Source organism: Ambystoma mexicanum, chromosome 10 (assembly GCF_040938575.1).
Source record: "Ambystoma mexicanum isolate Mex_15411 chromosome 10, UKY_AmexF1_1, whole genome shotgun sequence".
NCBI classification, from domain to species: Eukaryota; Metazoa; Chordata; class Amphibia; order Caudata; family Ambystomatidae; genus Ambystoma; species Ambystoma mexicanum.
The window spans coordinates 1,031,225,177-1,031,237,489 of record NC_090932.1 but is presented as its reverse complement, the minus strand read 5'-3'; the positions used below and the strand labels follow the sequence as shown (position 1 = coordinate 1,031,237,489).

At 44.5% G+C, this 12,313-nt stretch overlaps 1 protein-coding gene across 2 annotated transcripts in view; it reads right to left on the bottom strand.

Moving 5' to 3' along the window:
- Positions 1-3,330: 3,330 nt before the first annotated feature.
- LOC138491964 (cytochrome P450 2J4-like) overlaps positions 3,331-12,313 on the bottom strand; it is a 971,726-nt gene continuing 962,743 nt past the window's right edge. For both annotated transcript variants that reach the window (XM_069618853.1, XM_069618852.1), the window contains one exon: positions 3,331-9,665. In XM_069618853.1, coding sequence (XP_069474954.1) covers positions 9,487-9,665 — 179 coding nt within the window. In that variant the 3' untranslated portion in view covers positions 3,331-9,486. The remainder of the gene's footprint in view (positions 9,666-12,313) is intronic.

Below are 12,313 nucleotides of genomic sequence, written 5' to 3'. Positions count from 1 at the left end.
CGTGCATAGTTGTATAACCGGTACGTTTCCCACCCCCGGACTACTTAAACATATGGTTCACATACATTGCCCATTTCTAACTATGCTTGCTGTGAGCACTATAGAGTAGGTGGGATGTTTACGTGGAAAAATATGCACAGAACGAGGGTGTACGATTCCGGCTACTACTACACACACGTTTATTCGGTCATGTTCGCCAGGGAAAGTGTTACCAGGCGTCACAGCACGATATACGTATGTGCACAGTTGTGCTACAGATAAACGGACGCTGCTTTTACTACTTCCAGACAGACATGTGCATGAAAACATACAGCCCGTACTGGCATCCTACGGATGATTGTAATGCGATTGCGCATATGGCAGCTAGGTGCAGCGGTCCTCCGCCGCTTCCATTTTTCTCACTTGTATTCATCCCCACTACTGCTGTGCCCTTCTCCCATACAATGGCCTTGTAAAACGAAGAAAAAAAAGGGACATACACAATCTGTACAAATTAACATTGCAATATTTATTAGTGCACATTTATAGCGACTATTCGGAAAGGGAAGGGGGACAAGGAACAGATACATATATTGGGGATGTTTCCATTTCAACAAGCTGCTGCTGAGGAGAAGAAGGGATTGAGCTCTCATTGAAGCATCTTTCATGCCACTGATTGACTGACTGTGCGGGGAAGGGGCCAGGGAATTGGGGAAGGCGGACATGTGCAAGATGGCCAGTGATATCTTATTTTGCCCCTTGTATGTTCTTCAGCAAACGTTATCAAGGCAGCAAATTGGAGGAACAACTGCTTGATTTTGGCGTCCAGGCGGTCAACTTTGATATGCCCAGCGTACAGTTCCGTTTCGGTGGCTGTATGTTCCTGTGCAAAAGGTTCCGCTTCTGGTGTACAGCTTTGCATTCCGGTATGTTCTGTTAAAAGAGAACAAATGTGGTTACTTAAAATGAAGTTTTACATTGCGATTGTGTTCTTTTTGCCAGCTCGTTCCCTACCTATGGGATTACTATGCTCACTCATTTGGTCATTCGGAACATTTTCCTCCAGCCATTCCAGGGTGCTTGCCCTTGCAGTAACTCTTTCCCTTTTCACAGTGCGGCGGGTGGCAATGGGCTTATCGTCATCACTCATTTCTTCATGCAGAAAATTCTCCTCAAGCCACTCTAGGGTGGAAGCCATTGCTGCGCAAAAACAGGAAACATAATGCTTTTCTACTATTGTACACTAACTGACTTGTGCAATTACAAGAAAAACCTTTGTCTCCTTACCACGTTGCTCTGACGCTCAGTTCTCCGTAGTTGCCGTTTGCTCCTCTGCCTCTTCCTTCTTTGTTTGTTTGTGCAGCAGGTTTGCGGTAAGATTGATGAAGGCAAACGTCACTTTTCATGTTGGTGCTTTCCTTTATGCTATATCTTTTATGCCTTTGTGCACTTTGTTTTGAAAGTACACATTTTGTATAGGTACGGCATTTTCCCTTCTAATTGACGTGCTTGAAGCTGTTTGCATATGTTTTTTGTCTTTGCTGAATGATACACCTTTTTTATGACCCCCCCCTCCCTTTCTGGGCACGTTGGACTCAACCCAATCTCTGCAAACGGACGCAGTGTTCCCAACCTTTGTGCCTTTAACTATACAGCTTCCGGCTTCGGTATGTTGCACAGTACATCTTTATACACTAAGCGTATCCTGTACACACCTAATGGAATTCAGTGAAAGACACTTTATCACAGGGACACTATGGTTCACTTGTTCACCTTAAACCCTTTCACCTTTCCTGCAAAAACGATAACATACCAACGTTATGGTTAAAGTGCCATACTAAAAACCTATGAAATTCACTAATAAAAAACATTGTTAAAGGGACATTATGGTTAAGTTGTGCTACTACAACCATTTCCGCTTTATTCCCAAAACTAGCCTAAAGCACCGTTATGGTTACAGCGCACTATTAAAAACCTATGAAATTCACTAACAAAAAGCCTTGTTAAAGGGATGTTATGGTTAAGTTGCACCACAACAAAACCTATGAAATTCAATGGAAAGACGTTGCTACAGGGTGGTTATAGGTAAAACCTAAAAAACCCAGAAATTTGCGAGTTATGGTACGCTACGCAACCATAACTTGCGCTATCACTGTGCACTGCAAGGACTAACAAGGACTAAAATGTATATGTAGTTGTCATGAAATGACTCCAAAAGGGATTGTTTGCTATGTTGCCATAAAACTATCAGATATCACGGGGAGAACTATCATTACATAAGTAGGTAATTACACAAGGCATTGCTATGAACAGTATTGCATTACACATTTCTTTCCATTATAAGACTGAACTCATGTACAAACGGAAGCAGTGTGTGCAGCATGCATAATACAGATGCAATATCTACAGTTTTCCCATGTAGCATAGTGAAATGATGCATGCTTTGCTGTTACACTTTTGCGGACTGTCAAACATGTGCTAAGTAGCTACCAATATAAATATACTACTGCAAACAAAAATGAAAGACAGCACAATGCATACCAATAGCAGCATATAGAAAGAAAGTAAAGTAAGCAAAAACGTAGCAGTACTACCACAAAGTGTACATAATAAAAGATTATTTTAATGCACAGAAATAAGTGTTGCATTTCAGGCTTCCTTCTTCCCATATATATATGTAGCATATGATGTCACTGAACCCTAAGGAAAGCAGTGTAAGAACATATGAGAACGGTAAGGTGTACACATGCAGTACCTTCTCACTTTGCAATTCCTCACTGCTAGTCAAGAAACTCGCCTACTGTACATATCTCACTAAACTAAAAAAGAGGGTGCCAGACTTGTGATGTCATCAGTGATGTCATCAATGACATGTGTGATGTCATCTTTGATGTCATGGGTGTTAGTCTTTGCAGAGCAGAGTGGTAGCGTGAGTTATGTTTGTGTAGCATACCATAACATGCAAATTTCTGGGGTTTTTAGGTTTTACCTGTAACCATAACGTCCCTGTAGCAACGTTTTCCATTGAATTTCATAGGTTTTGTTGTGGTGCAACTTAACCATAACGTCCCTTTAAAAAGGTTTTTTGTTAGTGATATATGGTGTATTTATAGAGCACACTTTCAATCCCAGGGCTTCACATCGGCACTGATTACAGATGATTATTGATACCCAACTCAATGGTACAGGCTCGGCACTTCAGGAGTCCATCCGTATGCTGTTATTTGATTCTGGCAGATATGCACAGACTTATTTGAACATTACTGTTTATCTTCAAGTTGAGTAGAACATATAACAAAACGATTTTTCAGCCGAGTTATCACTCTACAGTGACTGAGCCATGACGCCAGGTACAGGTAATTTGTAATTGTTTATTTGTAAAGCACTTATATATACAAGTGAAGTGCTTCAAAGCGCTTCAAGGCGGGTAGGGAACAAGAGAATACAGAGTCATTCTTAGGCCTTGAAATTTCCGAATGATCTAACAAAAAATGATTAGCATACTGGCCTGACGGCATTACTACTAGTGAAGTGCATGACAGGAAGGAAGGCGAAAGGGGAGGAGAGGGAGAAGACATACAATCTGTAGACTACCATACTAGGCCAGTGACGTTACAGATAGTGCAAGTGTATGACAAATAGTGAGGTGAGGAGGGGAGGAGAAGAACATACAGAAACAAAACTGCCGTACTAGGCCAGGCAAACAAGGCCTAATGCATTATATGTAATTTAAGTGCGCAGACAGGAAGTGAGAGGAAGGGGGAGGGGAGCAAGTGCGCACAGTCTAGCAGTGCCCTGGGTTAAGTGCAGAGAGTTTACCATTCTCATGGAATGAGTTCCAGAAGTGCAGTAGTGGTGAGCAGAGTGCAGAGGCACGGGGGCAAGTGCAAAGATGGGCAAGGAGTCTGGGACCTGTGAGGCTCTGTGGTGCATCAAGCGACCAGTCAGCAAAAACAGACGGAGTTAGCAAAGCGAAGGAGGAGGGAATAGAGACAGAAGTTAGCAGGGGAGAGAGAAAGAGGAAGATCTTGGGTTTCCTGTACTTAATGAGGTCAGGGTCAATACGGAGAGGGGCAGGAAGGTTGTTCCTGAAGGAAGTACCTGCAGAGGATCAAGATCTACTCCCAAATCTCTTTTTGGAAAAACGTCTCACCCACAGCGAGTTGGAAGAGGACGAGCGGAGGGCTCCAGAAGGAGAGTATTTAGGCAGAGAGAGTTGAAGATAGTGCAGGCCCTTGCCACAGAAAGCCTTGTGGACTGTGCAGAGGGTCTTGAACTTGATCCTTGCAGCCACAGAGAGCCAGTGGAGGGATTTCAGCGCCAGAGAGATGCAGTCTCTGGGCTTGAGGCCAAGGATAAGTCTTGCGGTCCTGTTCTGGATGAGTTGTAGAGGTCGGAGAGTAGAAGAAGGCAGACTGAGAAAGAGACTGTTGCAGTAGTCCAGTTTGGGCTACTCTGGCGTCTGGGGGAAGGTGAGAAAAGGTAGAATACCTCTGTGGAGGTGCAGCTTGCAGTGGGACTTTTTAGAGATGGCCCAGATGTGAGAGGAGAAGGAGAGAGTGGAGTGGAAGATGAACCCCAGACTTTGTTCCTCACTAGTGGGTGAGGGCGCAGGGCCAAGGGAGGCCAGCCAGAGTGAGAGTGGGAAGTCGGGAGCTGGGGTGCCAATGAGGACAATCTCTGTCTTGCTGGCATTGAGGCAGAGATCGTTCCCAGCACACCAAGACTGAATTGAGGAATGAGGGAGGAGGAGGAGGCTGAGGGTAGCCTGTAGGAGAGCTGTGTGTCATCCGCATGTCACTGAAAGTTGGAGGGGAAGGCAGAGATCCTGTGGGCCAGAGGGACATGTAGACATTGAAAACCCAGGGGGATAGGTTAGATACCTGTGGGACACCACAAATAGAAGAACACGTTACTTTCTTACCTGGTAACGTTCTTTCAATGGGATGGTCCTCCGACGTATTCCATATCTATGACAGGTAATGTCAGCAGGACTACTGTGAACATTACCTGTCATAGATATGGAATACGTCGGAGGACCCAATCCTCTCGAAAGAGTAATATAGGAGAGAAAAGACCCAAGTTCCATCTGGGAAGGACGTTAAGAGTGAAAGGAGGCAAGCCACGCCAGGGCCTGATCTATGATGCCCAGGGTGTCACAGAGACAGGAGATCAGGATGTTGTGGTTTACCGTATCGAAAGCAGAGAAGAGGTCAATGAGAATGAGGACAGAGGGGTGGTTAGAGTCAAGATTTGAGAGCAGGTCTTCACAGGTGTTCAGAAGAGCAGTTTCCATGCCTCTGGATGCACTGAAGCCAGACTGATGGTATGGAGACAACCAACAGATTCAGTGTGGACGGTAAGATCAGAGATAGCCAACTTCTACAGGAGTTTTCCCAGGAAAGGAGTGATAGAGATCGGGTGGCAGTTTTCTGGAAGAGAAGGGTCAGCAGAAGGTTTTTTGAGCAGAGGGTGCACAAGAGAGTGCTTGGGAGAAGTGGGGAAAACACCAGTGGCAGAGGAGAGGTTACAGAGGTCTGCCAAGGCTGGAGCGAGAGTGTCAACGTTGTCATTGATGGTTTCGGAGGAGTAGGGGCCACCACTTTGGAACAGGATTTCATAGACCTGACTTGTATAGAGACCTCATCAGGTGTGACAGGGGAGAGGAAGGAGAGAAGAGGGGTAGGGGTGGAGATGCCAGAGGGTGGCCCAAGAGATGTGGGTGCAAAGGCGAGGGAGGTCAGGATGTCCTTTGTCTTGGCGGTGAAGTGTACAGCCAGGGCTGAGCAAAGGGCCTGGGTGGGTGTAGTAGAGGATGACGCTGCAGTAGGATTGGCCAGTTCCTTGCAGACTTTGAACAGTTCATGTTGTTAGCTGCCACAGAGATGCAGGATTGAATATGGACTTTCTTCTTGGACCGGATGGAGAGTCTGTATTGTCTTAAAAGAAGCCGGCAGGCCAGCTTGTCAAAGGGGTGCACCTGAGGATCCTCATTTCCGTTCTGCTGCTCTGAACTTGCGTTTAAGGGCAGCCAGATCAGAGTTGTACCAAGAGTTGCACTTTTGTGCAGGCTTCAATCGGACCCTCATTACAGGGGCAAGAATGTCGAGTGTGTTGGAGATGAAAAGATGAAAGTTCAAGAGGGCTGTGTTAGGGTGGGTGTGAGCTGCAGGAGTCGGAGGAGGAGAGTAGGTGGAGGCAAAGGCAGCCACTGACACACTTTTCATGGGTCGGAAAACCTTGAAGGTGGTCGGCGGTGCAGGATGTGCCAATGCTAAATGAAAAGAGCTTCAAGTGTGAGGAGAGAGGAAAGTGATCAGTCCAGGAGAGTGAGGTAGTGAGAGGGATGGAAAGAGGGATGTCTGTGGAGATGAGAGCATTCAGGATATGGACTGTGGTGTGGTCGGGCCAGAAGGTAGAATGGAGAGAGTAAGAGAGTCACATAGGTTGCAGAAAGGACCTGAGGAGTCGGCAGAGTCCAGGTGTATGCTAAGATTTCCCAGCAGCAGGAGTTGGGAAGAGGAGGAAAAGAGCAGAGGCGAGGTCTGCCCATTCCGAGAGGAAGAGGGTAGGCTGGCCTGGCGACCGATAGAAGGTGGACGGAGTAAGAGAGGAGACAGGAGAGAGAGAGAGATCCTGCAAACCAGGCATTCAAAAGAGGAGTAGGCCTGAGTGGGAATAACAAACAGGGATCCACTCAGGAAAGATGAGGGCTACTCCACCTCCTGGCCTGTTGGGCCTGGGCTCGGATAGGGTATTTTAGCCTTCATGGAGAAGTGTTAAAACTTGTGACAGAGCTGTCCTCAAACCATGTCTCAATAAGAGCAAGAACATCAAGATCCAGGAGTTCCATGAGGTGGCAGATGTCAGAAGAGTGCTGGACAGCAGAGACAACAGAGCAAGAGTTAAGCGTGGCAACATGGAGCAGGTTGCCATTTTTTAAAGACTTATGGGGGGGGCAGAAGTTCCCCCATAAGAAGAGAGAATGCCTGAGAGGTAGAGGCAGGAGGAGGTAGAGGGCCAGAAGATGACAAAGATTTCAGAGAGGAGAGTGCAGGCAAGGGAGCCGAGATGAGAAAGGCCATATGGTCAGGAGGAGGTGAGGGAGCCAGGGAGTCAGTGGAAGCAGGTGGCAAGGGAGGCAGTGCAGTGAGGAGGAAGGTCGAAAGTTGATAAGGCGAGGGAGGAGCCTGTCAAAATGTAGGAGGTTGGATTGAGGCCCTTGTACCAGGATGGTACCATTCCGATAGACATTTGTGATGACCCTGGAGGTGGAGGAGAAGGCAAGAAGGACCTCCCAGCGGGTGCCACCATTTATGTGTGAGGGAGAGTAGGGAGAGGGCATAGCAACCATATGGAGAGTCCATAGGTCGGGTGAAGGAACGACAAAGAGGGTGTCATTGAGAGTCTCTCTGGCAGAAGCACTGACGTAGGTGTCAGCGATAGGTATGCCTGATTTGGAGCCCAGTGTGTCCTTCTTGAGTTTCCTCCTGCCAGACTTGGTGAGAGGTGAAGGATAGGAAATAGAGAAACAGAGAAGATGGGAGAGATAGAAATTGCCATAGAGAAGGGCACACAGTATGGCACACTTAACCAGGAAGAGCAGCTGAGGTACGTGGGGGGAAATGGGCAGGAGGTGCACAAGGAAATACAAACATGACTGGGAAAAGACAATGGGAACTGAAAGGGTAAGCGAGCAAAAACAGACAGAACAGAGGGCAAAAGGAGTGACCAGTCAGCACAGTCAGAAGAAAAACAGAATGTGATCATAACCTAAATTCGATTCTAAGCTAATCAGTCGCAAGCAATGCAAGATGAAAACACACCTAAATTCGATTTTTAGCTAATCAGTCACAAACCATGCAAGATGAAAACACACATAAATTCGAATTTTAGCTAATCAGTCACAAACAATGCAAGATGAAAACACACCAAATTCGAGTTGTAGCTAATCAGTCACAAACAATGCAAGATGAAAACACACATAAATGTGATTTTTAGCTAATCAGTCACAAACAATGCAAGATGAAAACATCTAAATTCCCAAATGCTTGCATGAATAGTGAAGTTTTCAAGTCTACAAAGAATTTCAGAGACAGGTATGATAGGATATGATAAGACATTTATAACGTGCCTGTACACAAGTGTTTCTGGAGTTGAACTTGCTGCTCCCGTTAATGAGGGGCTTTAGTGCTGCTTCTATCTTGCCGTTTTATGGCATGACTATTTCACATTTCCTGATCGTAAGGTTTTTTGGGCTGTTAGTGAGAGGCCCTCTATTGTAGCTATTTAAGATCCTATTTCCAGAATGCCTTGTGTGTCATGCAAAACACTTTGAAGTTAACCCTCTCTTACACAGGAATACATGCAGAGCTTTTAGAGTAAGAGATATGTGTTGGTGTTTCTTTAGATTCAGAGCCAAACTTACAGTCTGCTTTTTAATTCTTTGTAATCCATTATCTCTGTTAGGTTGCTAAAGTCATAGCGTTTTAAGAGAACTATTGATCATTGAAATTGTGGCAGTTGAATCAATTAACTACTGCATTGACCTGACGTTTTACAGAACTCATCCTCAAAATGTACTCCAATATTTAAGACATTTCGTTTATAGCATGAAGGAGAAGAGAATCCTGGACATGTAGAAAGGCAAAGGGGTGGGATAATGTTATGTGAGCTGCTGATCAGTAGCACCCCTTCACTACTTCAATCAGGCATTCTTTTATGTAGAAAAATTTTCTTGAGTATTTCTGCTTCTAGAACAGCTCACACAGTACTGCCATCCAGCTTGATGTGGCACTGTGTATTATCTACATGCATTCCTAAAATGAGGTAATGGACATGAATGCTGAAGAGGATTGGAGACAATGTAGAGCACAGGGGTACCTTGCATCTGACATTGTTGATTGTGGACTGGAATTCGACAATTAAAATAGTCCAAATAGTGGCAATAGCAAAACTACAAGTCATTCTTATCAGTATTTGGGTTGGATCGGGAGATAAACCAAATTGTACATTGAGGAAAGGCCACTGAGACGTAGTGCTGCTACTCGACCATCGTCCAAGCCAATTACTTAGAGCATATAGAAGAACTACCATTATTTTATCTTTGCTCTGCCTCTTCCTCTGTATTGTGCATGACATCTTCCTTTTTGTAATCTCAGTGCAATCACTTGAAAAGATAAAAGGACAGAAGTATCAGGAAACGCACAATGCATTTTAACAGAGTTTGAAAACCGAAGAATTCTCCAGGTTTAGGGGACATGTATTGCTGTTTGTTAGAAGGGAGACGGGTGCAAAATGTTACATATGAAAACATGAAAAAAGAGATACAAATACATTTAAATCAATTTCTAAACAAGTTTTCATTCCTTTAGACAGACAATGTAAAACATATTTCTATGTTTCAATTGAAAATGAATTAAACATGATTACTTTAAAGGACCCGTGATATCAGGAGAAAACCCCTGCTTAGCATAAACAATTTATTTTGCTTCAGGGCCTCACTGCCTAACGGGGAATGGCACAGATCGTATATGGGTACGGGACCAAGGTAGAGCCTAAAATGTGACCCATGTTGACTTCCTTCACTCCATCGGGGAGCCGGAAGGTGAAAGCCCGCATTAGGCTGGAGAAGAAGATGAAGAGCTCAGTCCTGGCCAGAAGTTCCCCCAAACACACACGATGCCCTGCAAGAGGAAGAAGACAAAAACTCAAGTCATTTCCATAATACATTCTTCCAACTAAAGTCTATAAAGCCATGCCTGGCGTGCATGACGAGAGACATGAATGCCTAAAGTAAGGGTGACAAGAAAAATGTCTAATACAAGGGTATTATTCGTTTTAATTCCTTTGTTTACAGCTGCTTTCTCATATTCTCTTCCAACCTCTGTAAGAACGTGTACTGTAGACCAGGGTACAAGAGCTGCTCACGACATTCTCCTGATTGATCCTGGTTAAACTGTATATCAAGAAGAAGATGTTGATGTATCATGTACAAAGCAACCAAAAGGACGGTGCCTGCAGGCTCCCAGAGTCTGACCCAACACTTCAAGCTAGTATGCCTCCTAACCTTCTCTAATAAGTATGGGACCCCCCTGCCTTCCTCTAAAAGATATTGGGCCCCCTTCCTCTAAAAGATATTGGGCCCCCTACCATCGTTTGTTAATGGTTTCCTGAACCCTCAGCAAGCCTTGACTCTCCAGTTATCATCACATTCTATGACTTAGCAATGCAGAGCAGCTGTAAGGCCATGTATTCGTCACAATTCACTCATGGATGAATGAATGAAGAAAAACATTTTGGTTTTTTCATCTTATTTAGTTAGAAAATGTGAGCTTATATAGCAGTTACAGACAGAGTGGCAGCATGATTTTAGAAATGATGTACTATGCAAAGGCCTAACAGAAAATCCAGGCTGTGAAGCTCTTCCAGTTGATGTCATAATCAGGCTGCAGTCTAAGAGTGATTTCTTTTGCTAAAATAATATTCTAAAAATGCACCAATAACAGAATTTATAAATAAAAACTGGCAATAAATGAAGAAACGTAAATGAACACTAACATTTTTAAATTTTTAAACAGTCATTTTCATAACATACTTACTTTCAACCTTCTTAAATAAAATAGCACATGTATTCCATTACAGGCTGCTTCTCAGCCAATCAGAATGCTTCGAATGCAGTCTCCAATCTCTGGTATAGACTTGTTTTCCACACATTGTGGCTTAAAGGAATTGTTCGGTCAAATTTTTTTATTGCCCCTAAGGGTCGGCCATGTGTTTTTAAGCCTAAGTCGCTCAATTTAAAAAAAAATTCCTATGGACCTTACCTGAGTTTTCGTCCATTAAACGCACGCGAATACAGGCACCAGGGAGCTGCCATTTTGTGATAATCCTATCATTTCCCCCATCGCCCTGGCTGACCTGCTTTTGCGGCACTAAATCATATCCCCCACCCCTGAGCCTGTCATCAGCCAACGCGTACCGCCCATTTCACAACGCCAAAGCACATCTCGTGTCAACATTTGCTGCGCTTCAGCTAATGACGTGTTGCCATGGAAATGGCAGGATGCCTCTTTCCTCAATAAGTATTAACAGACCGTTTCACAACGTACAGCAGCAGATTTTCGATTCCATTCCTCTCTCTGTGTTACTTTGAGTATTCTGTGACTCGTTTCTGTGCTCTGGTCAGCTACCTTCGTTGCTTGTAGCCCGTGTGTTCAGATACCAGTACCACCGCTATCAATTATTTTAGTTTGTGCAACACACAATGGATACAATAATGCCCTACATGTACGAGCCCGAGTATATTGAGGAGGAACTACTGGAAAAGGAAACACGCGAAAACAATGGGGCTTCGGACAGCAGTTGGCAGGACGAATCAACGGATGAAGACACTGGACCTAGTCGCATGGACGGTGTTTCCACCTGGTGCACATGCAATCGGTGCGAGCTAATGCCAACCGAGGAGGAGAACTGCTGCTGCTGTGAAAACTCGGGATGCGTGGCCTACATTTCGGAAGGCGAGCCACGACCGCAATGCATCACCGAGCTGCCAGACTTCAGGGCAGCCTGCCTCACACGGTCCGTGTTGAGGATAATGATGGTGCTCATGCACAAACTTCACGCAACTGTTCGTCCTCGTAATCCGAGTAACGAGTAAGTATACACTGCTTGTCATGCCACTCCTATTTCATGGTCTTCTACTATATCCAAAATTACATATACATATCATTGTAACGCACATAAGTCTTTCAATAGTGTGCAGTGTCTAGATAGCATTTGACCGAGCAGAATGCCATTAGTTACAAGAATTGTCATTGACAACAAACGTTTATTAAACTTATCTTGGTCATTTAAAAACAGTTTGTTTCATTCCTTTTCACAGGTGGTACAGGCTGGTGGCCTATCGTTCCTTTACATGGTGGCTTCACGGGAGGCTTGGACACCGCATTCGAAGACTGATACCCGCCTGTGCCGTTCGTGCCATAAGAGAAACGTTCCCGAGTGACAGAGGTCAGTACAGGGGATTTTCTCTCGCTGTGCTGCAACCTGAACTGTACAATGTGTAAACTTTTGTATTTTTGTGTCATCAAAATAAGCTACAAAATAAAACACCACATATATTTTAACAACGGTTGTTTCGATTTTTTAAATCAATCAAGTGTGTCTCCATTCAAGGATGGACGTCAGACACCTGTGCTCGGAATGGGTGAAGTTCAGGTCGCTGTGACGCGGGGTGGTCACTATCTAAGTTAACATAATATATTATCAATAATGCATGCACTAAATAACACTTGTTCAAAGTCTTTCAGTCGGTTATGTCTCTATAAAAGTC